Source organism: Podarcis filfolensis, assembly GCF_964270895.1.
Source record: "Podarcis filfolensis genome assembly, chromosome: 4".
Classification (NCBI taxonomy): domain Eukaryota; kingdom Metazoa; phylum Chordata; class Lepidosauria; order Squamata; family Lacertidae; genus Podarcis; species Podarcis filfolensis.
The window spans coordinates 103,816,392-103,841,921 of NC_139607.1; the positions used below are offsets into that span (position 1 = coordinate 103,816,392).

Below are 25,530 nucleotides of genomic sequence, written 5' to 3' on the forward strand. Positions count from 1 at the left end.
TGTATCTTCTCACAAGACTGATTTCCCTCTCCACCCTTCCCTTTCCCTTCTTTCCAACCTTCTCCTCCATCTCTCCCTTGCCCCACTTCTTTCTTTCCTCCTGGGCCCACACTTCCTCGTCTCCTCCAACCAAGGCTCTCCTCTCCCACTTCCCCAGTAAGTCTTGTGCATTTCCAAGGTAGATTCCTTGTCAGTGATCCCTGCATTGGAGAGGGTTGGACTAGATGCTTTTTTGTGTCCCCTCCAAAGTCTATAATCCTATGATTGTATCATCAACAACAGCTCTCCATCCCTGGAGGTCTTTGGGCAGAGGTTGGGGGACCATCTGTCAGGGATTCTGTAGCTATGTTTCCTGCACCGCAGGGGCCAAATGACCATCTGGGGTTTTTCTTCTTCTATTTCTCCTCCTCCTCCTCCTCCTCCTCCTCCTTCTGCAGAGGGTAACCTTCAGTGACCTGGTCAAGGGAAGCCACGGCATCGCAAGGGTCTGAAGGGAACGTGATGGAGCCAAGGCAGTGATGTGACGTGTGGCTGGAAAAGGTGAACAATAATCTCAGCACAGTCCCAAAATGTCAGTGTTTTGGAATAGAACAGGCACAGGACCATGGACATAGCCAGGATTTATTTATTTTTTGGGGGGTGCAAGCTTTATGTTGGGTGGGGGGCAGAACTGTGATACAATTGGTCAGTTAGTTAAATGTTTTCTATTTACTTGATTTAGGGGGGCAGCTGCCCCCTGCCCACACACCCCCACACCGCTATGCACACACACAAAAGAGAATTGTAAAAGTCACCATTACTGCTGTTTTACATTGTGCCATTGGCATGGGTGGCCTTTTGCAAAGTGTTAAAGGACAGGTCCCTGCCCTGAGGCAGAATTCAATCCAGGAAGAACAAGAATGATTTTGGCCACAGGGGTTGGGCAGTGGTGAGGGAGCCAAGAGGAGACCACAGAAGACCAGAGAGGGGGAAATTATAGGGTGGGTGTATATTTGTACACACACAAACATATATCGTAGATCATTAAGAGCTGCAGAAAATTGGTGTGGCTGTTCTTCATGGGCCAGAAAGTAATTTTAGGCTTATGTCAGCTCGAGACCCTAGGACCGCCATATTTCAAAAAGTAAAAACCAGGACACCCCGAAAGTTGTTGGACAATTCCACCTTTGATATCCTGGTAATGTCTGGCCGGAGAATCCTATGATGGATATTTATGAATTTCTGCATGGCACGTAGAGAGTGGATTGAGAGAATTTTTCTCCTCTCCCAACATTAGAGCCCATAATGAAGATTAATGTTGGAAGATTCAAGGGGCATAAAAGGAAGTCCTTCTTAGTTAAATGGTGGAACTCCCTGCCTCATGAGGCAGCAATGTCCACCAACCAATGAGCCTTTCAAGGACAAATTCCTGGAGGAGGAGAGGGCTCTGCTCTGGCTCCACAAGGAGAGGCAGCCATGCTTCTGAAAAGCAGTTGCTGGAAGCCACAGGAGGGGAGAAGAGGGCTCTTGTGGTTGGATCCTGCTTGGGGGTTTCCTGCTGGGGCACCTGATCGGCCACTGTGAGAACAGGAGGCCGGGCTAGATGGGCTCTTGGTTTTAGCAGCAGCCGGGAATAGTCCTTTCTGGGCTCCTGAAAGGGTGCAGGAGGGAGCCAGGTGAGCCCAGCACTTCCTCCAGGGGCCACCCTTCTCTCTCCCTCTTCCAGCTGTGTGACTTTCTCCAGGTCTCAGAAGCTTCGCCAGGGTGAGTCTCTCTCGCAACTCCTTTTCGCAACGCTGGAGGCCCTCAACAGCACAGCCAGCTTACTGGGCCAATTCTCCTTCATCCTGGTGGGCATCCCTGGTCTGGAAGCCTTCCACACCTGGATTGGGACCCCCCTCTTCCTCATGTACGTCCTGACTGTGCTGGGGAACGTCACCATCCTCTTCATCATCAAGACGGAGCCCAGTCTCCACCAGCCCATGTACCTCTTCCTCTCCATGCTGGCCGCCAACGACCTGGTCATCAGCACCTCCACCTTGCCCAAGATGCTGGCCATCATGTGGTCGGGCACCAGGGAGATTGGCTTCCATGCCTGCCTGACGCAGATGTACTTCATCCACACCTTCTCCATCGTGGAGTCCGCCATCTTGCTGGCCATGGCCTTTGACCGCTATGTCGCCATCTGCCACCCTCTCCACTATGCGGCCATCCTTAGCAACACAGCAGTGGCCAGGATGGGGCTGGCGGCGGCTGCCCGGGGCGTGATCCTGGTCCTGCCCTGCCCCCTCCTCCTCCTCAAGAGGCTGCCTGGTGGCTTCCGAACAGTCATCCAGCACACCTACTGTGAGCACATGGCGGTGGTCAAGCAGGCCTGCAGTGACACGACTGTCAACCGGGTGTATGGCATCTGTGTGGCCCTCTCAGTGGTGGTGCTGGACCTGGGGCTCATTGCTGCCTCCTACACCATGATCCTCCGGGCCGTCTTCCGGCTCTCATCATGGGACGCTCGCGCCAAGGCCCTGGGCACCTGTGCGGCCCACACCTGCACCATCTTGGTCTCCTATGTGCCCGCCCTCTTCACCTTCCTGACCCACCGGATTGGCCACCACGTGCCTCCGTACATCCACATCCTGCTGGCCTGCCTCTACCTCCTCCTGCCACCCATGGTGAACCCCCTCGTCTATGGGGTGAAGACCCAGCAGATCCGCCAGAGGGTGCTTGGCCTTTTTGGCCAAGGGCGAAAGGGGCCTGCAAACCACTAGACACCTCCTTGCCCTCCTGGGTGCCAAGCCGGGCCCTGCCAGGCACAGTGCCTCTCCCACAACACTGACATTTGGGCAGAAACCACGAGAGGGGGCCACAAAATGTTTGCTTTCATTTTATTTATCTCATGTCTCTTTCCAGTTATTTTTATTAGTAAATAAGGTAAGCCAAAGGTTCTCTCCATATGAACCTCGTGGGGCTTGGGGCTGCTTCTGTATCCAGCCGAGACTCAGGCAGACTCAGTGCCTGGAAGCTCCTTTGAGCAGCTGTGGATGGTTCAACATTCCTGGACTGGGAGAGCCTGGCCACAGCAGCTCTCGCCTTCGTTTCTTCAAGGCTGGATGACCACAGCGCCCTCCATGTGGGGCATCCCTTGCGCTTGATCCAGAATGCTGCAGCACGATTTTTCATGATTTCAGTGTATCTTTTTGTAAACTGCCTTGAAGGTTTTGTTTTGTTTACAATCAAGCGGTATATACATTTTATGAAATAAATAAATAAATGATCACTAAACTTACTGCTTCAAAACATCCCCCAAAATGTCCATTTCCCCATGAGTCTGCTAGGCTGCTTTAGATGCATTCTTTTGCAGTGTCAGCTAAATTATATTTACTGAAAACCATACTTTCTCAATCCATTTGGATATACGTAGGAAATTGGCTTCTCTCTCCTCAATGTGTAGCTATCACAAACTCAGCAGCGGTAACAAGGTTGAATGCTGCAAAGTGGGCCATGAAGCCTCCTGCCTGATGTCAAGTGGCAGGGAGTTCCAAAGTACACTTGCTGCCACACCAAATCATCCAGGGCAGGGCTGGCAGGTTGCACATTCAGTGGCCCAGTATACCATTTCCATAAATGCTTAATTGTGATTCAAGAGACACTGAGGTCCTTGCAGAGATGACAGGACAGCTTTCCAGATTAGTTAGCTGGGAGTGAGACAGTTGGCAGAGTGGCACTGGGCTCTCCAAGATGCCAGCTACTACAGGAATTGCTTTCTTGAGACTTTTTAGCACTGCAATACCATTTCTTTAAAAAATAAAAAGGTTGATTTTTAAGTCATGGCAGTGTGTGAGCAAATACTCCACATCTGCCAAGCTTTCAGGAGCAGGACTAAGGGGTGAAATGAAGCCCCCCAGATCCCCAAAGGTTGAGGGAAAGGGTCTATCTCCCTTCTTCCTTTTCCTTATCAGTTAATTCCACCTAAGAAATGGGAAGAAAGCAGCTGCTCATGTTAAAATTCATGAGCTGACGATGGTATGATTTGTCAGCAATAAATATGATTTGTTCTTATCTGTAAGTGAAGTCACATTTGAAACAATACAGAAGTAGTCAAAGGGAATTTCCTAGGAAGTCTTTTATTCAGTCTCGCCTGCGATCATATGTGCTGAACACACAGAAACACATTGATAATGTGAAATAACTGGGAGTTACAGACTCCAAATGGGGGCCAAAGACCTCTCAGCCTCTAAGAGTTGCCTCCTATGCCTTATGCCATGGGTAGACAAACTAAGGCCCGGGGGTCAGATCCGGCCCAATCGCCTTCTAAATCTGGCCCGCAGACAGTCCAGGAATCAGCATGCTTTTACATGAGTAGAATGAGTCATTTTATTTAAAATGCATCTCTGGGTTATTTCTGGGGCATAGGAATTCATTCACCCCCCCAAATATATATAGATAGATAGAGATATATAGATGCCCCCCCCAAGGTCTGAGGGACAGTGGACCAGCCCCCTGCTGAAAAAGTTTGCTGACCCCTGTCTAATACCCTCAGGGCACATTCAACATAAAGTCACAAAATAGAAATTAAATAAACAATTAAAAAATAGTAAACCACCCCTCCTCACCACATTTTAAAACGGCATTAGATGTCAATCAGCCAAAGGCCTGGTTAAAGAGGTGTGTTTGTGAGGAGACCCAGAGCTTATAGGGTTAATAGCTCGGGATGTGAGGTCCTGTTGTGCGGGTGTGTGTGTGTGTGTTGGGACTGCACTCAGGCCCCTCCGGTCCAGGCAGGAGACAGTGTCGTGGCACCTGCGGTGGCGGCAGCTGATGCTGCTCTGAGGAAAGACCAGAGAGCAATGGGTTTGCTAGTGCTGAGCATGGATGTCTCCCAGCTGCCCCACATTGAAGGGTTGGAGAATGCCCAGGCTATTTGGCAGGCACTTGAGAGGGTCCATCACAGAACCACAGCAGGGGCCAAGATCCATGTCACCAGAAGTTTGTTTGAGCTGAGGCTACATCCGGGGGACAGCATCAGGGAGCACGTGACAAAAATGGTGGCTGTGTATAACCGGCTGAGGCAGTTAAACGTGACTTTTCCAGAAGATTTGAAAGTTTACATTCTTCTGAGTTCACTAGACAAGAATTATGACCATTTGTGTCTGAACCTCGAAGCCATGCCCCCAGCATGCAGTTTGTCTCAGGGCACCTGTGCAGTGAAGAGGAACATCTGCAGAGAGAGGGTCGAGCTGGCTCAGGCTGTCCTGCTTCCAAGGGGGGGCAGTAAAGACTGAAGACACTGTAAAGGCTTTTGCTACGAGTCGTTGTTATCGTTGTGGCTCAAAAGACCACCTGCATAAACTGCCCCAAGGAACAGGATGCCTCCAAGGTCGTTGCCCCGGGTAACCAGATTAGAGGAATGGGACGGCGTGGGAACGCACGGAGAGGTCCCAGGGGAAACGAAGGAGACACAAGTTTGCATCATTTGGCAGCTTCCATGGCAACGGTGAAGGATGGCAACCAGAGCAATGTACAGCATTGGGTGATCAACAGTGGAGCAAGTTATCATCTGCTGCCATCTGGTGTCCAAATGCAGAACTGCAGAACTGTTTCCATTGGAAAAACAGTTTCACTTGCCGAATGGTTCCAAGAGACAGCTGACAACTGTTGAATGTCAGAACAGGCTATTTGTTCTGGAAACGCCTCAAGCAGGTGAGGGAAACACTGAGTCAGGACAGGCACAGTGTGCTAACATTCCCACTCACAATATGTGTCATCATTTGTGGCACAGGAGGATGTCCCACTGCAGTTGGGGATATGTCAAGAAAATTCCAGGGTGCACTGAGGGATGCAAAATGAAGTCATGTGCTAAGTTCCTGGATTGCAGAGCATGTGAGAAGGCAAAGGTAAAAACATGCAGTTATCCTACGTCTGACAGGATAACCACAAAACCTTTTGAGTTGGTTTATGCAGATATTTTTGCCTTATGCCTATTGCAAGTCTGAGTGGGGCTAAACATGTTTTGACCCTGACAGATGATTACTCTAGAAATGGTTGGGTGATACCTCTGAAAGAAAAGGGTAAGGCTGCCACCATGCTGAGGGAGTGGGTCACTGCAGTTGAACTCCAATTCTCATTGAGGGTCTGCAGAATCCAATCAGATTGGGTGGGGAGTTCACTGGGTCTGCGTTGCAGAATTACTTTCGCCAGAAAGGGATATGTCACAGGTTGACGGTTCTGCACTCACCACAGGAGAACAGGATGGCAGAAAGGCGGAACCGAATGCTTCAGGAAGCAGTGGAAGCGCTGCTTTTTGACTCAGGCTTACCACAACGCTTCTGGGCAGAAGCTTGGAAGACGGCGAATTTCACTCTGAATCGTTCTTACAACTGTTGTAAGGGACACACCCTATTTTCTGTTGCATGGTAAGAAACCAAAGGTACATTTCTTCTGTGTGTTTGGGTGCGAGGCTTGGGTCCTTGTGCCAAAGGCCAAACACAGAAAGGGTGGCCCCAGGTCCCGGAAAATGATCTTTTGTGGGTATAAGCCAGGGACAAAGGGGTGGAGATTTGCCTATCCAGAAGGCAATCAGTCAAAGGTTCTAGTCAGCAGGAGTGCTGAATTTTATGAGCAAAGCGGGTGGACACGCATCCATGGGAATCCAGATATTCTCTCAGAGCCTGCCTGACTCTGCTGAGGAGGGAGAGTTAGTAACTGAACCTGCTGAGGATCAGGTCCCTGACCAGGAGCAGGAAATGGCATCTCCAAAGGCTGTAAAGTAAGAGCCTCAGAGTGCACCAACATCTCCCACCAGTCCAGTTAAGTTCAGAAGATGCAGTAAGTCAGAGGGGGAGTCTTCTGATGCCAAGGACACACTAGCTGGCCCCAGTGGGTCAGAGGGGGCTTCTGGTGTGGTTCCAAGGTGTTCTGCACACACCACAAAAGGTAATCTGCCTGAGAGGTTCAAAGTCACCAGTGTATGGGTTGGGTTGGTGCAATGAGAACTAGAGAGTTTTGAGGAAGTTCAACAGTTGCCTGAAGCAGAAGCCAGGAAATGGCAAGAGGCAATGGAGAAAGAGATGAACTCGATGAGGTCTCTAGGTGTATTCTCCACCACGAAGCTGCCCAAAGGCAAGCAGGCAGTGAGCTGTCGTTAGGTTTACAGAATTAAACCCATAGTGACAGGAGAACCACAGTACAAGGCTAGACTAGTAGCCAGAGGTTTCACACAGTGGAAAGGGTTGCATTACACTGGAGCCTAAAGCTGTATAATGAAGGGGTTTTCCACCTTGCGTATGAATTCTTTGATGGGAACCAAGAGAGGAGCTCTTCCAGAAGCTTTATCCACATCCAATAAATTAAATAGCTTCTCCCGTATGAATTCTTTGATGGGAAGTGAGATGGTGACTCTTGCGGAAGCTCTTTCCACATTCCTTGCACTGATAGGGTTTCTCCCCTGTGTGAATTCTTTGATGGGAAGTGAGAGAGGAGCTGCTCCTGAAGCTCTTTCCACATTCCACACACTGATAGGGTTTCTCCCCTGTATGAATTAGTTGATGAGAAGTGAGAATCTTCTTGTCACGGAAGCTCTTTCCACATTCCACACACTGATAGGGTTTCTCCCCTGTATGAATTCTTTGATGGGAAGTGAGATTGGAGCTCCTACTGAAGCTCTTTCCACATTCCATGCATCGATAGGGTCTCTCCCCTGTATGAAGTCTTTGATGGGAAGTGAGATTGGAGCTCCTACTGAAGCTCTTTCCACATTCCAGGCAGTGATAGGGTTTTTCCCCTGTATGAATTACTTGATGGGAAGTGAGATGGCCTCTCTTCCTGAAGGTCTTTCCACATTCCATGCACTGATAGGGTTTCTCCTCTATATGAATTAGTTGGTGGGAATTGAAAAGGGAGCTCGTACTAAAGCTTTTCCCACATTCCACACACTGATAGGGTTTCTCCCCTGTATGAATTATTTTATGGGACGTGAGATGGCCACTCTGATTAAAACTCTTTCCACATTCCAAGCACTGATAGGGTTTTTCCACTGTATGAATTAGTTGATGGGAATTGAGAAGGGAGCTCCTACTGAAGCTCTTTCCACATTCCATACACTGATAGGGTTTCTCTCCTGTATGAATTAGTTGATGGGACGTGAGGTGGCCTCTCTTCCTGAAGGATTTTCCACATTCCAAGCACTGATAGGGTTTCTCTCCTGTATGAATTAGTTGATGTGAATTGAGAAGGGAGCTCGTACTGAAGCTCTTTCCACATTCCATACACTGATAGGGTTTCTCCCCTGTATGTATTCTTTGATGAGAAGTGAGATGGCCACTCTGACTGAAGCTCCTTCCACATTCCACACACTGATAGGGTTTCTCTCCTGTATGAATTAGTTGATGGGAAGTGAGATTGGAGCTTGTACTGAAGCTCTTTCCACATTCCAAACACTGATAGGGTTTCTCCCCTGTATGAATTAGTTGATGGGAAGTGAGATGGCCCCTCTGACTGAAGCTCTTTCCACATTCCACGCACTGATAGGGTTTCTCCCCTGTATGAATTCTCTGATGGCAAGTGAGATCAGAGCTCTTCCTGAAGCTCTCTCCGCATTCCACGCACTGATAGGCTTTCTTTCCATTGAGAATTCTTTGATGGGAAGTGGAATGGGAGCTCTGACTGCAGCTCTCTCCACACACCAAATGTTTACGTGGCTTCTCCTCTCTGGGGATTTTGCTGTGGTCACCCTTTTTCTTGATTTCCAATTCTTCAGAATCTGCAATGGAGACAAAAAGGGATTAGAGCCTCAGGAACAAATGGAGCCCTCAATTATGGAAGAATGCTAATTAAATGGGTTTTTTAATTGGGCCTCAAGGGTGGGATGTGCCTGGGAGGAGAGGAGAAGGGGAGCCCCAATTATAGTGGTTCTGGGTAGGGGGAGGTAAGGCGTGGGAGGAGGAACAGGCCGGTTAAGGGGCACATAGCCCAGGCAGTTAGTGACTCTGCTGTGTGCCAGCCCCTCCTCCAACCTAGGGAATTGGGGTTGTTGTGTCAGCCAGCCCTTGGGTCTGCACTGCTGCTGTTGAACACCAGGTCGGCCCAGATTATAATCACCCTCATCCACAATTTGATTATGGTTGAGGAGGCTGATCTGGCCTGTATCACTGAGACCTGGGTGGGTGAACATGGTGGAGTTGCAGTTACAGAAAGGTAGCCGTGTTGGTCTGCCATAGTCAAAACAAAAAAAATTTTTTTCTTTCCAGTAGCACCTTAAAGACCAACTAAGTTAGTTCTTGGTATGAGCTTTCGTGTGCATGCACACTTCGTCAGATACACACTGTGCATGCACACGAAAGCTCATACCAAGAACTAACTTAGTTGGTCTTTAAGGTGCTACTGGAAAGAAAATTTTTTTTTTTGTTTTGATGGTGGAGTTGGTCTCACCTAGTTGTGCCCACCTGAGTACTCAGTACAGCATCAGGCCAGACTCAGGGGTCAGGGAGGGGGTAGTTTCTGTGATCTATAGAGATTCTCTATCTCCAGGCTCCTGTCCATTTGGGGGGGGATCTAGAGTGTGTGTTCCTGGCGTTGTGCAATCGGGACAGATTAGGGATTCTGCTGGTTTACCGCCCGACTCGCTGCCCAACAGTCTCCCTGCCTGAGCTGACAGAACTGGTCTCAGAGGCAGTGTTGAGGACTCGCAGACTGCTGGTTCTGGGAGACTTCAACACCCATGCTAAGGCAGCTGCCTCTGGGGTAGATCAGGACTTCATGGCTGACATGACAACTATGGGGCTGTCCCAACATGTCTCTGGCCCAACGCACAAGGCAGGCCACACACTGGACCTTGTTTTCTTGACTGGGCAGGAAGAGGGTGATCTGAAAGTGGGGGACATGGACATCAGTCCCTTGTCATGGTCAGATCACTTCCTGTTGAGATTTAGAATATCAGCACCTTCCCCCCTCCATAGAGGCGGGGACCTATTAGGAAGGTCCGCCCTCAGAGGCTGATGGATCCAGTAGAATTCCAAACAGCTCTGGGGGATTTTCCAGCTGATATGACTGGTGTTCCTGTCGAAGCCCTGGTCAACCTCTGCAGCACCCGAATGGCTTGGGGTATTGACACGATCACCCCTGAGTACCCTCTCCCACTTGGTGGAGCCTCATTGGCTCCCTGGTATACTCCAGAGCTCAGGGTGAGGAAACAAGCTGGGAGACGTCTTGAATGCAAGTGGAGGAAAGATCCGAATGAGTGCAACCAAACACTGGTAAGGGCTCATTATCAAGTCTACCTAGTGGCAGTGAAGGCAGCAAAGGCATACTTTGCTGCCTCCATTGCATCCTCAGGTTGTCTGGCAGAGCTTTTCCGGGTTGTACAGGGACTTTTACAGGCTGGCCCTAAGGAGGTGATAAACCAATGGTAGCTCACTTTGACTTGTTTGCACTTTGACTTGTTTGCACTGCTTTGGTCACCCTGTATGATGACCTCTGTCGAGAGAGACACGAGAACATATCCCTGTTAATTCTTCTCGACCTCTCAGCGGCTTCCAATACCATCAACCATGGTATCCTTCTGGAGCGACTCTCCAAATTAGGAGTGGGTGGCACTGCTTTGCAGTGGTTCCAGTCCTACTTGGATGGTCACTCCCAGAGGGTGTTGCTTGTGGAATGCTTTTCAGCCCCATGGAACCTTCAATGTGGGGTTCCGCAGGGCTCAGTCCTATTTGACTGCTGGGTGGTGGTATCTGGAGGTTTGGAGTACATTGTCAGCAGTATGTGGATGATACTCAGCTGTTTCTCCTTTATATCTGCAGGTGAGGCAGTGGAAGTGCTGGACCAGTGTCTTGCCTCGGTAATGGACTGGATGAGAGCCAACAAACTGAAGCTCAATCCAGATAAGACTGAGGCACTGTCAGTGGGTGGTTCCCTAGACAGGATGGCTGGGAGGTTACCTGCTCTGGATGGGGTTACACTGCCCCTGAAGGAGTAGGTTCGTAGCTTTGGGGTCCTCCTGGATCCTTTGCTGTCGCTTGAGGCTCAGGTGGCCTCGGTGGTCTGGAGTGTCTTCTATCACCTTAGGCTGGTGGCCCAGCTATGCCCCTATCTGGACAGGGATAGCCTAACTGCTGTTGTCTATGCTTTGGTAACCTCAAGGTTAGATTACTACAATGCGTTATAAGTAGTGCTGCCTCTGAGGACAGATCAGAAACTTCAGCTAGTGCAGAATTCAGGGGCCAGGTTGCTCACTGGAGCACTGGCTACCAATTAGTTTCCAGGCCCAGTTCAAAGTGCTGGTTTTGAACTATAAAGCCTTAAACGGCTCAGGACCGCAATACCTCAAGGACTGCCTCTTTCCATATGAACCCACCCAGACCCGGAGATCATCTTCTGAGGTCCTCCTTCGTCTGCCTCCTCCTCAAGAGGTCCGGAGGGTGGCAACATGAGAACGGGGCCTTCTCTACAGTGGCTCCCCATCTGTGGAATGCTCTCCCCAGGGAAGTATGCCTGCCGCCTTCATTATACAGTCAAAAATGTTCCTTTTTTACCAGACCTTTGCCTGACTTGATCTATATCTTATAATGGCTCTTTTTGGTGGGCAAGAGATTTAGGACATAATATAATGTTTGAGGACTGGGAAAGATTGTAGAAGAAAGGGGTTAAGTTCACCGCATGTACTTTGTTAAAGGAAAATATTATGAAGATGATGTATAGATGGTATTTGACTCCTGTAAAATTAGCAAAGATGTATCATAATTGTGATAATACATGTTGGAAATGTAAAAGGAAGGAACATTCTTTCATATGTGGTGGACCTGCCCCAAGGTGAAAGACTTCTGGGAAAAGATTTATAATGAATTGAAAAAAATGTTGAAATATACATTTATAAAGAAACCAGAGGCCTTTCTTCTTGGAATAACAGGTTTGGAATTGCCCAAGAAAGATGTTAAACTATTTTTGTATGCCACAACTGCGGCTCGTATTTTGTTAGCTAAAAAGTGGAAAACTCAAGAATTACCAACAGTAGAAGAATGGCAGATGAAGATGATGGATTTTATGGAGCTAGCCGATCTAACTGGAAGAGTCCACGACCGGAAGGAGGAGGAACACCACGAAGAATGGAATAAATTTAATGATTATTTAGCTAAATTTGTTAAGCTAAACTAACTGGAAACAGCTTCCAGATACTTAATGGGCTTAGGATTGTATTTACGTTAACTGATAAAATAATATGTTTTGTACAAGAAGGAGAAGATTTAAAGATGTTAATGTTTAATTTAAAGGGTATCAAAATTGGGATTTGGAAAACCGTTATAAGGATATGCAATGAAATTCAACTAAGGGGAAACAAGGAAGTCGTTTTACAAAGTAAATAACCGTTATTTTCAATAAGGTGATGATTTATGTTTGTTATGTTTTGTTTGTTTTGTGTTTTTGTTTGTCGTTGATATTGTAAAAACTAATAAAATTTTTGCAAAAAAAATATAATGGCTCTTTTTTGGGGCGGGTTAATCGGGTTGTTTTTGTTCTGATTTTATGTATTTGATAATTTATATGAACTGCCCTGAGACCTTCGAGTATAGGGCGGTATAGAAATGAAATAAATAAATAAATTTGTAATAGAGGAAGAACTGAAGAGACCTGGGTGTATGTTCATTACCTTTGTGGTTTGTCATTAACCAACATATTTATTATTAGATTCTGATGGATAGTTGAATGTTGCTGTGTTTGATATAAGTTGTTCTTTTTAAAGTTACTGTACTTTTCATATTGGATCAAATTGTTATTATTAATGTTTCATGTTCTTATATGTGTTGGAAGCTGCCCAGAGTGGCTGCGGCAGCCCAGTCAGATGGGCAGGGGATAAATATAAATTATTACTATTACTATTATTATCATCACTGCTACTACTACCTGAGATTCAGTCAGTCTGGCTCTTCTCTGGGATGGATTTTGTTTGGCCCAGTCATGGCATCCCCTCCATCGCCAATGTCAGGCGTCTCTTTGGTCAACCCAAGAAAACAAAAACAGAAAACCTGACAGAAGCTGCTTATCTTTCCTAACAATTCTGAAGCTGACATTTAAGAAGCCTGGGCAGTTCAGACCAGCCCAACTGTGGTAGAAGGAGGAAGAACTGGACAAAGACTTTCCACGGGGGGGAAATGTTATTTACGGTTTACTGTGGGGGTGTTAGGTTCCCAGGTGTTGTAGGGGGCGCTGTTGAGCTCTGTGGAAATATATGAGGTTTGTCACACGGAGGTATTTTTTAAATTTCCAGGCAGATAGGACAATCCCACAGGGAGCCTTACCAAGAGAGGCCACGATCCCACGATTCTCCTCCATGACGTCCTTATGCAGAGCTCTCTGGTCAGGATCCAGCAACGCCCACTCCTCGTCCGTGAAACAAACAGCGACATCTTCAAAGCACACTGGACCCTAAAAGAAAAAGGGAAATGTCCTCCTCTGAGACAGCAGAAATATGATCTGCTACACAATGCTCTGTTCTTTCCTTCCTCTTAATTGCTGTGTTTTTTTAAAGTGATTCTTTTGCTTCCCACTTTAATAATGGGAGCTTCTTTTAACAAAGGAATTCTTTTATTAGGCATTTATTTTATTGCCCCCTCTACTCTCCCCATGCACTGTTCTGGGGAGGGAACGTCAAGGGGAGGAGTGGAGGGCAGTTCTCTTTGTGCTGCTGATGGGGCTGGCTAGGGGAATCCTGGCCACTGCTGGTTATGGTTTCTCCAAAGCGTAGAAGCCTATTTTAGCAGTCCATGGTCAATGTAGAAATAAAGCAGTAACTTCAAATGAATCCTGCTGGCAACATTCAGAAGACTGGTATGACAGAGTTATCTGGGCAGGAAATCCCACAGTTCACAGCTGCAATTAACTCTTTATCAGCAAGAACACGATATTCACAGACTTGGCTGAGTTTCAGGCCTAATGATAAGAGCAGCTCATTCCCTCTTCTTCCACAAAAGCCGCTGCTGAGAGTAAAGGCCCCCGACTCCCGACAGCTTTCTAACTCCCCTCCTCTCTGGGGTTTCTGGCAAGGGATCAAATAGTGCACCATTGTGCAGCCTGCCTTTGCTCCTCCATTGCTCCATCCCTCGGCCTCTGTCCCCACAAGGCAGCTTCCCCTGACCTGATCTGGTTCCACAGCCACTGCTTCCCTTCTGCCCCCATGAAAAGGCGGATCAGGAGGTTTTGCCGGCATCATTCTGTCTCCTGCAAGAGAAAAAAGGTAAGCAGGATGCCAGGAGTGCCTGCTTCTCTCACAGGTGAAACAGGGCATCTCTAACTACAGATGGGCCTTTCAGAAGAAGAAGAAGAGGAAGAAGAAGAAGAAGGAGGAGGAGGAGGGGGAGAATTTATTATTTATACCCCGCCAATCTGGCTGAGTCTCCCCAGCTACTCTGGGCGGCTCCCAATCAAGTGTTAAAAACAGTACAGCGTTAAATATTAAAAACTGCCCTGAACAGGGCTGCCTTCAGATGTCCTTTAAAGAGAAGATAGCTGCTTATTTCCTTCACATCTGAAGGGAGGGCGTTCCACAGGACGGGCGCCACTACCGAGAAGGCCCTCTGCCTGGTTCCCTGTAACCTCACTTCTCGCAATGAGGGAACTGCCAGAAGTGCCTTGGAGCTGGACCTCAGTGTCCGGGCAGAACGATGGGGGTGGAGACGCTCCTTCAGGTATACTGGACCGAGGCCATTTAGGGCTTTAAAGGTCAGCACCAACACTTTGAATTGTGCTCAGAAACATACTGGGAGCCAATGCAGATCTCTCAGAACCGGTGTTATATGGTCCCAGCGGCCACTCCCAATCACCAATCTAGCTGCCGAATTCTGGATTAATTGCAGTTTCCGGGTCACCTTCAAAGGTAGCCACACCTGCTAAGAACATTTGTACGTTTGTGCCCATTTCATATGTTAGTTGTGCAGAAATACATCTTCCCTCCTCTGGACCCTTGTTCCCAACTGTTCTCCCCAAAACAAGATGAAAAGAACCCTCAGATGAGTTGGAAAACCAACAGAATGAGAACAAATGGAGAAAAACCACCTTCCTCCTTACCCAGTGGCCTCTCTCTGGTGTCCAACGGAGGCCTCTCTGCCTCACAGGAATCCAGGTCCATTTCTACAAAACTTTTCTGAAAGAGCAACAAGGATTCAAAACAGAGAATGAATGAATGGCAAGAAATGTTAGAAAGAGAATGACAAAGACTTAAAGGGTGTTAGATCTCATTCCATGGATGTCTTCCCAGAAAAAGGATGGGCCGTCAATAGAGGAATATGAGATGTTCTCTGTCCTGTTTGGAGCCCCTTGGGAGTATCCAGAGGAAAGTCTCTCTCACCTGCTTTCTCTCTCACCTGCTTTCTCTCCTCTGCCTGACTCAGGAGGAAACCTTCGGCCAAGGCCACAGCCTGGGAACTGGTCTCCGCTCCACAGTCCCTCACCCAGCTCTCCATCTCCGGGGGAAGGACACCCAGGAACTGCTCCAAGATCACCATGTCCAGCATCTCAGCTTTCGTGTGCCTTTCTGGCTTCAGCCACTGGTGGCAAAAGTGGTAGAGTCGGCTGCAAACCTCTCGGGGTCCCTTGGCCTCCTGGCAGCAGAACTGCCTCAGCTGCTGGCTCTGCACCTCTGAGCAGAGGGTGTCCTCCTCACCCAGGATCTTCTGCACAGAGTTTTCCCAAAATCCCACACTGCTCCCAGTTTGGATGGCATGGCCTCTTCCTGCTCCAGGGCCAGCTGAGTCTCGCTCATCCATCTGTGCTCTCAGGAAGCCTCTGAGAGATCAGAAGGAACCCTTTGGTCTTCTGCCAAGTTCTGTCTGTCTGAATGAGAAGCTCTAGCAAATCCTACAAAGCAAAGACATTGTTCTGTTACAGAATAGGTAGGTCAGAAGAAATAACAGAATCCGTAAGGAAGCATGGATGTGTCATGCCAGGTACCAGGGCTGGATGGCACCACAGCCCAAATCATGAGAGATCTTATTTAAAAAGAGAAGGAGAAGAAGGAGAAAGGAGCATCTAGTCCTCCTAGAAGGAATATTGCAATGCAAAATGTGGAGACAACAGAAGGGATTTGTGGGTGATTAATCAGCCTAGTGGCGCTGTGGGTAAAAGCTCAGCGCCTAGGACTTGCCTATCGCCAGGTCGGCGGTTCGAATCCCCGCGGCGGGGTGCGCTCCCGTTGCTCGGTCCCAGCGCCTGCCAACCTAGCAGTTCGAAAGCACCCCCGGGTGCAAGTAGATAAATAGGGACCGCTTACTAGCGGGAAGGTAAACGGCGTTTCCGTGTGCTGCGCTGGCTCGGCAGATGCAGCTTGTCACGCTGGCCATGTGACCCGGAAGTGTCTGCGGACAGCGCTGGCCCCTGGCCTCTTAAGTGAGATGGGCGCGCAACCCCAGAGTCGGACACGATTGGCCCGTACGGGCAGGGGTACCTTTACCTTTAATCAGCCTGGTTGCTCCTGCCTTCCAATCAATGCATGAAGTCAGAACTGACTGACAAGGGAGTCATTTGTATCTTTTGAATAATGGATGCTTGGCTCTAGTGGGGGTCCTCATTCGGGGGTCCTCAGGAGCTGCTCCCCCCACCCCCACTCCCCTCCTTCTGTCTCCTTTTTTTGCACTTGGACTCTCTGCCGCTCTCAAGACAGACTCCTGGGGTGGGGTCCCTTTTTCTTTGCTCTGAGGGCCAGGTATGTATCTGGCCAACCCCCTGAGGGCCAAGTGGGCGGGGCCAAAGACATCTCCTTTGAAATTTAGGCGGGTAATTTATTATGATTATTTTCTTAGATGGCTTAACACACACACAGCCATTGATGCCAAGGTCCCTGGAGGCTCAGTGAGTAGCAGCGCCCATTTCCGGCTGCTTTGCCAGCAACAATCCCTTTGGGACAGAGAGGCTGTGGTCCTGGGATGCCCTGCTCTGGGTGCGAGGGGACTGCTGCAGTGGCCTCCGTGGGGAGCTGCCCTGGGAGACACTGGGAAACTGGTCCCCAATGCAGCAGCCAGACTATGGGCTGGGATCCCTCTCTTTACTCCTCTCCTTTCTCTCCCACCTTTCCTTCCTCCCTCCCTGTGGGGGTTTTTTTGGGGGGTGGGGCTAGTCCATCTCCTCGTCCAGCTTTGGAAAACCATTTGCACGTGTTTCCTCTGTTGTGCAGTGATGCTGAGAGACGTCACAGAGAGTCAAAGTCCTAGGGACTCCTTTGTTTAAAGAAGGAGACTTCGTGGGAGTCATTGTTTTTCTGAAGGGGGGGCGGAAGGCCAAATGAGTTTGGGATCCTCTGATCTGCAGGAAGGAGAGTGTTGCAGACCTGGCCCCCCCTGGCAGGACCCTCTCCTCCCTGACTTGGGGTCCCCCCCCCCTCTTCCCAGCACGCGCTCTCTCCTTCCCTGACCTTCCTCCGGGGGAGTCTGGCAAAAAGCTCTGGCTCTCAGCCCCGGGGCTCCTTCCTCCTCTGGGTAGCAGGAGCATATGGGGGGGTCTTTGCACCCTGACCCTCTCCTCCCTGACTTGGGGTCCCCCCCCCTGCAGGAGCAGATCAGGCCCCCCAGGCCTCCTCCCCTGCTGCAGCCCTGGGACCCCCACCAGATCCCAGAGGGAGAGGAGACTCACCAGATCCCAGGAGGGAAGAGCGAGGCAGGCCTTGCAGGAGAGACACCAAAGCAGGAAAGGACTGGGCAGGGAGGGGCCTTGGCTCTGGAGGACCTGGCCCCCCCCCCCGCTTCCTGTCCTCTCTAGGAAGGCAGCTCAGATCCCTTTAACCCTTGCAAAGCCAAATCCCCCAGCTCAGCCCTCTCTCGCTTTGCACAACCTGACCGACACGCTGCGCCCCTGAACAGATCCCGGCTAGTCTCTCAATTCAGCTTGAATTGCTGAAGTGCAGAAAGGGGGGGGGGAATGGAGGTCCAGAGACGGGGAGCAACTGGGGCGGAGTGTGGAGCCTGTGCAACTGCCTCCCCCCCCCCAATCCGCTCCCTCCACCCTCCACTTTCCCTCCTGGCTGGACCAGAGCAGCTTCTCTTGGGGGGCCACGCCCCCTCTCCCCCCCACCAATAGATTGATTGACATATTTATGGAACCGTTTTAAAGCCGATTTTGGGGGGTGGGGGGAGAGACCTGAATCCTGATTGGAAGGGATCCAAATGGTCCGGATCCTCCAGACGTGCTTGTAGTTGTTCAGCAACCACCTGTTAAATCACCCTACCCAAAAATGGAAGATTTGAGACTGGGCGATAGTTGGCCATATTGGCCAGGTCCAAATATTATTTTTTTTAAGAAGCGGTTTAATGACCACCTCTTTCAGCGGGTCTGGGAAGACTCCCTCACAGAGGGAAGCATTCACCACCCTGCAGAGCCCATCACCCAGCCCTTCCCAGCTCACTTTTATGAGCCAGGATGGGCAAGGATCAAGGAGACAGGTGGTTGGTTTCACTCATCCAAGCAGCCTGGCCACATCCCTGGAGGTAACAGATTGGAATTCATTCCATACAACTTGACCAGACAGGGTTCTAGCACCCTCCTGCCCTGGCCTTGCACCCACGGTGCAATCTACCTTTTTCCGAGTCTAAGCAACTTTATCTGCAAAAAACTTTGCAAGATCATTGCAGGAGATCTTGGGGTCTTTACCAGGCTCCGATGGCAAAGGTGGCTCTGTTAAATTGCGAACCACCTGAAAGAGTCTCCTCCTGCTGTTTTCTGCAGATGCAATAGAGGCGGTGAAGAAAGTCCGCTTTGCCGTCACTATCGCCACTTGGTAGGCTTGACGTTGAGCTCTAACCCGTAGCTGGTACAATTCAAAATGAGTTTTCCACCACCGGTGCTCTAACCATCTCAGCAATTGTTTCATTGTGCTCAGCTCCAGGGGAAACCACGGGGCTGTCTGGGCTCCATGCAATCGGAGAAGGCGCTTCAGAGCCAGACAGTTGATAGCCTTGGTTAAGACCGGATTCCAGCGGGCTGCCAGGGAATTAGCTGAAAGGTCATCATGGGATAAAGCATCCCCTACCATTCTCTGGAAACCATTTGGATGTATTAAGTGGTGGGGGAGGGCTATCCGTATTCGTTCCACTCCCTGTAGAGGGGAAGGGTCACGGAGAAGTCCAGTTGCACCAGGAAGTGATCTGACCATGGCACTTCTTTTGTTTTGCTTTTACTTAGTGTCAGATCACCAACATCCACAGAGGTGAACACCAGGTCTAAGGCATGTCCATGACTATGATTTAGGCCAAACCTATTCAGGGACAGCCCCATGGAGGCCATGCTTTCCACCAAGTCCCGAGCGGCCCCTTGTAAGGTCATGTCAGCGTGTATGTAAAAAAAAGTAGGTGTCTTCAGGAGAACATCCACCACAACCTGAAGCAGCTTGGGCAGGGAATCCTTGGAATATGCACTCAGAGAACTTGGTCTTCCCAATAGGATGCCTGGTGCAAGCTAATGGCTTCCTAAAAATCACTGGAACCCCACCCCTCCATGCTCACATGACCACATGCTGTGCGTAAGAGAAACCTGGTGGACAAGCAGCGGCAAGGACAGGCCCATCTGCTTCATCCAACCAAGTCTCTGTTACACATGCCAGGTCAAGTCCTCCACCCACGATCAAGTCATGGATTGCCGTGGTCTTATGAATCATTGACCTATCAGCTATCACACCTTCAGGTCACGTGGGTCTCCCTTGCTGATTCCAGGATCCATCCAGTCAAGACCAGACCCGGAGGCAGGGATAGTCCTCAAACAGCAACTAAATCTGCTTCCTTGGTAATGACGCGGTCTGGCCTTAGCGTAACTCCTCCTCCTACCCGTGGTCACTGAGATCGGATGACCCAGTGCATCCCCCCTGTGGAAACTGCCCCAGCCATTCTGTTGGCTGGGGCCCACTCCCAGGCAGACCTTAAAACAAAACACAAACTATACAACAGCTAATAAAACAATAAAAAGCAAAAACAAAACAGCAACAACAATTATACTAAAATTAACCCCCAACCAGATGTCCATCCCATCCTCAACAAAGCAAAAGGGGGGGGGGAGAAGAAAAAACTAAAAATGCCATAGACTGCTTAAGAACATTTTAAAACACATTAGACACTTGAAACAGGGAAGCAATAGTAGAACACCCCCCCCCCCGCCTGCAATTCCCCAAGAGTTTGTTCCAATGAATCCAGCCCCACCCTCTAGGCACTGCAGCAGGAGTCCTTTTGTAGCTGGGAGGGGGAGGGCCTGGGCCCCGCCCCCCAGGCCAGAAGGGAGCAGGCCCTGCAGTCCTCAGCACAGCCGATAAATCATATTCTCATCATAAATGAGTAATACTTTCTCATGCATGTTTTTTATGCTAATATGCAGAAGTATGCCATTTCCCCTTCCAGAAATGCTTAATTGCTAATTCAAGGGACACTGAAGTCCTTGCAAGAGATGACAGGACAGCTTTCCAGATTAGGTAGCTGGGAGTGAGACAGTTGGCAGAGTGGCACTGGGCTTGCTAAGATGCCAAATCCTACAGGAATTGCGTTCTTAGCACTGTAATACCATTTTAATTTTTTAAGATTGTTTTTTCAGTCATGGCAATGTGTGAGGAAATACTCCACATCTGCCAAGCTTTCAGGAGCAGGACTAAGGGCTCTTCCTCACCGTCTGTGGACAACACTGTTTTTATTTATTGTCATGGTACAGAAGATAAATTTTGAGAAGGCAACGCCAGAATCTCTTATATTTACCCTTCCCCTTCCGCTCTTCTTTCAGGCGTTCCCAACACCGAGATCAAGGACTGAGAGCCTGGATTGGCTCTTCCTCACCATCTGTGGACAAGGCTTCCAAGGCTATCTGACCTGTTGGCAGCCTGTCCTTGCCTTGGCGGCCTCCAGCTCTCATCTCCCATCTTCCTGTTCATTATCATCATTTCTACCTACAGGTTTGTTGGGGTTGAGATTATTGAGCTGATGATGGTATGATTTTTCATCAATAAATATGATTTGTTCTTATCTGTAAATGAAGTCACATTTGAAACAATACAGAAGCAGTAAAAGGGAATTTCCTAGGAGGTGTTTTATTCAGTCTCACCTGCAATTATGTGTGTTCAACACACAGAAACACATAGATAATGTGAAATTACTGGGTGTTACAGTGTCCAAATAGGGACGCGGGTGGCGCTGTGGGTAAAACCTCAGTGCCTAGGACTTGCCGATCGTATGGCCGGCGGTTCGAATCCCCGTGACGGGGTGAGCTCCTGTCTTTCGGTCCCAGCTCCTGCCCACCTAGCAGTTCGAAAGCACTCTTAAGTGCAAGTAGATAAATAGGTACCGCTTTATAGCAGGAAGGTAAACGGCGTTTCCGTGTGCTGCGCTGGTGCTGGCTCGCCAGAGCAGCTTTGTCACGCTGGCCACGTGACCCGGAAGTGTCCTCGGACAGCGCTGGCCCCCGGACTCTTAAGTGAGATGGGCGCACAACCTTAGAGTCGGACACGACTGGCCCGTACGGGCAGGGGTACCTTTACCTTTTTACAGTGTCCAAATAACACTCAACACATGCAAGCAGATTAATGGCTCTCCACCTCCTTTTTTGAAAAAGTTGTTTTTATTTATTTTCATGGTACAGAAGAGTTACATTAAACAACAAATCACTTGTCCTGATGAAATTACACACTTTATTCTTGCCATGTGTTACAATTTCATTTGATTATTCTAAAATATTACACCTTTTCCCATGAATGCTGGGTGGATTCTTAACAATTTATGTATTGAATAAACATTGGCTTATTCAACCTTATTCAAAGCTTTACTGAAATCAAGATGCACTATTTCCACAGCTTTCCCCTGATCAACAAAGTTTGTAACTCTATCCTAAAAAAGGGGAGGAGAGATTTCTCTGGCTTTCCTTGTTTTTGAGAAAGCCATGCTTTCATCCTGTATGTTTATATTGTGAAATCTTCAGATGAACGGCACATAAATTTTAAAAATGGCAATAAATAAGAAGGATACTGACAAGCTGAAACATGTGCAAAGGAAGACGACCAAGATGATATTATTTTATTATTGCATTTATTTAATTTCTATACCACCTTATACCAGGGGTGCCAACTTGAATAAAATACTGGGGGAGAGGTAAGTCCCGCCTTGCATAATCAATCACATGGTGTGGGGTATGCACACCATTTGAATGGCAATGCCTATCAACTGGGGGGGTGGCCCCTCAAATATTTTAGGCAGAAACAAAGACCTCTCAGCCTTTAAGTGTTGCCTCCTATGCCCTATACCCTCAGGGCGGTTTCAAAATTAAATCACAATATAAAAAACAAAACAAAAAATTAAAAAACCGTAACCCCCCCCAACACACCACATTTTAAAAGGCCATTTGATGTTAATCAGCCAAAGGTTTGGGTAAAGAGGTGTGTTTTTCCATGAAGCCTAAAGCTGTATCATGAATGTTTTTATCTGCCCTTTGCATGAATTCTTTCATGAGAACTGAGAGAGGAGCTATAGCTGAAGCAATTGTATGGTTTCTCCCATATGAATTGTTTGATGGGAAGTGACATTGTGGCTGAAGCAATTTCCACATTCCATGCACTGCTAGGATTTTGCCCCTCTGTGAATTCTCTGATGCTTAGCGAGATAGGAGCTCGTACTGAAGTTCCTTCCACATTCCACACAATTATAGGGTTTCTCCCCTGTATGAATTCTTTGATGGGAAGTGAGGTCAGAGCTCTTCCTGAAGCTCTTTCCACATTCCACACACTGATAGGGTTTCTCCCCTGTATGCATTCTTTGATGGCAACTGAGAGCAGAGCTACAGCTGAAGCTCTTTCCGCATTCCACGCACTGATAGGGTTTCTCGCCTGTATGAATTCTTTGATGGGAAGTGAGACAGAAGCTTGTAATGAAGCTCTTTCCACATTCCACGCACTGATAGGGTTTATCCCCTCTGTGAATTCTCTGATGGGTCATGAGATTGGAGCTCTTACTGAAGCTTTTTCCACATTCCAAGCAATTATATGGTTTCTCCCCTGTATGAATTCTTTGATGGGAAGTGAGAGAGGAGTTGTGACTGAAGCTCTTTCCACATTCCAAGCAAGTGTATGGTTTATCCCCTGTATGAATTCTCTGATGCTTAGTGAGATCGGAGCTCGTACTAAAGCTCTTTCCACATTCCACACACTGATAGGGTTTCTCCCCTGTATGAATTCTTTGATGGGAAGTGAGATTGGAGCTTGTACTGAAGTTTTTTCCACATTCCACACACTGATAGGGTTTCTCCCCTGTATGAATTCTTTGATGGAAAGTGAGATCGGTGCTCCGACAGAATCTCTTTCCACATTCCACGCACTGATAGGGTTTCTCCCCTGTATGAATTCTTTGATGCGAAGTGAGATCGGTGCTCCGACAGAATCTCTTTCCACATTCCACACACTGATAGGGTTTCTTCCCCGTATGAATTCTTTGATGGGAAGTAAGAGAGGAATTGTGGCTGAAGCTCTTTCCACATTCCAAGCAATTGTATGGTTTATCCCCTGTATGGATTCTTTGATGGGAACTGAGATCGGTGCTCCGACAGAATCTCTTTCCACATTCCATGCACTGAAAGGGTTTCTCCCCTGTATGAATTCTTTGATGGTCAGTGAGGTGGGAGCTCCTTCTGAAGTTCTTTCCACATTCCACACACTGATAGGGTTTCTCCCCTGTATGAATTCTTTGATGGGAAGTGAAAGACGAGTTGTGACTGAAGCTCTTCCCACAGTCTACACACTGATATGGTTTCTCCCCTGTATGAATTATTTGATGGGAAGTGAGATTCGAGCTCATACTGAAGCTCTTTCCACATTCCACACACTGATAGGGTTTTTCCCCTGTATGGATTCTTTGATGAGAAGTGAGATGGTGGCTCTTACGAAAGCTCTTTCCACATTCTGCACATTTATAGGGTTTCTCTCCTGTATGAATTCTCTGATGGGACCTCAGAGAGGAGCTCGCACTGAAGCTCTTTCCACATTCCACACACTGAAAGGGTTTCTCCCCTGTATGAATTATTTGATGGGAAGTGAGATGGGAGCTCATACTGAAGCTCTTTCCACATTCCATGCACTGATAGGGTTTCTCCCCTGTATGAATTATTTGATGGGAAGTGTGATGGAAACTTTTTCCACTTTCAAGATATTTATAAGGCTTCTCCATTGTGGGGATTATGTCCTGGTCACCCTTGGTCTTGATTTCCAGTTCATCTGCAATGAAGAGAGAAATTGATTAGTGCGTATTGGAGAAAAAGAGCCCACAATTCATGAAGAATACTTGTTAACATTGGTAATAGAAGAATAACACATGGGTTAGATGAATGGTTTTTACTACAGGGTTGGATGCATATATTAGCAGGGATCAACTGACATCCTTTATATAATATTTTTTTTAATTGGATTTTCAATTAAATGTTTACATAGACAATCAAATAGAAAGAATAAGAAATACAGGATTCTCTTGAACTCTTGGACTTCCCACCACCCCTCCCTGGGTTACATATTTATCCTTTTCTTCTGCATATTTTATCTTTCTGTATTATTTCATTTTTCCATAGTATCTCAAGTTCTTGTTACATTACCAGTGTTATTTAAGCCCTTGTAAAGATTTCAATTGTTTACAGTGTTTTTCCAAATACAATGTGAATTTCCCCCATTCTTTAATGAAGTCTTGGTCTTCGTGGTTTCAGATTTTCCCAGTCATTCTTGTATCTCAGCATAGTCCATCCATTTAGTTTGTCATTCCTCTCTTGTAGGGACCTTATCATATTACCATCTCTGGGCCACAATCATTCACATGGCTTTCATTGCATACATAAAATGTTTTTTCTGCACCTTCGGTTTTTCTGCACCTATAATTCCTAATAATAAAGATTCTGGGTTTTTTAACAAATGCCATTTTAAACTGTTTTTTAGTTCATTATATATCATTTCCCAGAACTCTTTCATTATTTTACAATTCCACTACATATGATAAAAGTTGCCTTCTTTCTCTTTACATTTCTAGCAAATGTTAAAACCTGTTCCATACATTTTTTCTAATTTACATGGAGTTATGGGACTTCCGGATGGCTGCTGCTTGCCTCTGGACGAACAGCCTTTGAGCTCCCAATGGATTTAAAAATTCTAATATGGAACGTGAATGGACTAAATGACAAGGCAAAAAGAATTAAGATGGAGCATGCTTTAAATAAGCAAAAACTAGATTTGATATGTTTGCAAGAAACTCATGTCATACAGAAGCACAGGAGAGTTCTCTCTAATAAGAAACTAGGTCTAGAATTTGTTTTCTCAGATAAAAAACAAAAAAGGGGGCATAGTGATTTATGCTAAACCACAGCTCATGCTGTTATTTTAAAATCCAGAAGGAAGGATAGTTATCGAGATTTTGGCCCAAGGAGAAAAATTCATAATTATTGGTATCTACGCCCCAAATTTTAAAAAAGTGAACTTCACCAATTACTTGAGTAAACAACAGCAGAATATGTGGGAGAAAGATAATTCTCCTAGGTGATTTAAATGGAGTGCCTTCCCAGAATTGGATAGAACAAAGAGAAAAACATAAA

The 25,530-nt window shown here is 47.6% G+C and overlaps 3 protein-coding genes across 11 annotated transcripts in view; 1 reads left to right on the forward strand and 2 right to left on the reverse strand.

The window, feature by feature from the left end:
- Nucleotides 1-899: 899 nt before the first annotated feature.
- Nucleotides 900-6,314, forward strand: LOC310761855 (olfactory receptor 52P1-like; the record flags this gene model as incomplete). The annotated part of the gene is made up of 2 exons (XM_083612052.1): nucleotides 900-928; nucleotides 1,706-6,314. 2 exons carry the CDS (start codon nucleotides 900-902, stop codon nucleotides 2,742-2,744), a joined length of 1,068 nt encoding a protein of 355 aa, XP_083468178.1. The 3' UTR covers nucleotides 2,745-6,314.
- On the reverse strand, nucleotides 4,082-17,628 carry LOC310760774 (uncharacterized protein). The gene is made up of 6 exons (XM_083609931.1): nucleotides 17,587-17,628; nucleotides 15,311-15,819; nucleotides 15,031-15,106; nucleotides 14,102-14,184; nucleotides 13,266-13,392; nucleotides 4,082-8,734 (listed from the first exon to the last, which is right to left on the reverse strand). Exons 3-6 carry the CDS (start codon nucleotides 15,089-15,091, stop codon nucleotides 7,323-7,325), a joined length of 1,683 nt encoding a protein of 560 aa, XP_083466057.1. The 5' UTR covers nucleotides 15,092-15,106; nucleotides 15,311-15,819; nucleotides 17,587-17,628; the 3' UTR covers nucleotides 4,082-7,322.
- Nucleotides 17,629-21,961: 4,333 nt separating this feature from the next.
- The window catches only part of LOC310760704 (uncharacterized protein), a 395,412-nt gene continuing 391,843 nt past the window's right edge, over nucleotides 21,962-25,530 (reverse strand). For all 9 annotated transcript variants that reach the window (XM_083609739.1, XM_083609737.1, XM_083609733.1 and 6 more), the window contains one exon: nucleotides 21,962-24,175. In XM_083609739.1, the coding sequence (XP_083465865.1) occupies nucleotides 22,530-24,175 (1,646 nt within the window). In that variant the 3' untranslated portion in view covers nucleotides 21,962-22,529. The remainder of the gene's footprint in view (nucleotides 24,176-25,530) is intronic.

Coding starts and splice junctions, on each gene's coding strand:
- LOC310760774 (XM_083609931.1), bottom strand. CDS start 15,091: ATGGACCTGGATTCCTGTGAGGCAGAGAGGCCTCCGTTGGACACCAGA. Junction 14,185..15,030: donor CACCAGAGAGAGGCCACTGG/GTAAGGAGGAAG, acceptor TTTCTCTTGCAG/GAGACAGAATGATGCCGGCA. Junction 13,393..14,101: donor TGGCTGTGGAACCAGATCAG/GTCAGGGGAAGC, acceptor TTTTTCTTTTAG/GGTCCAGTGTGCTTTGAAGA.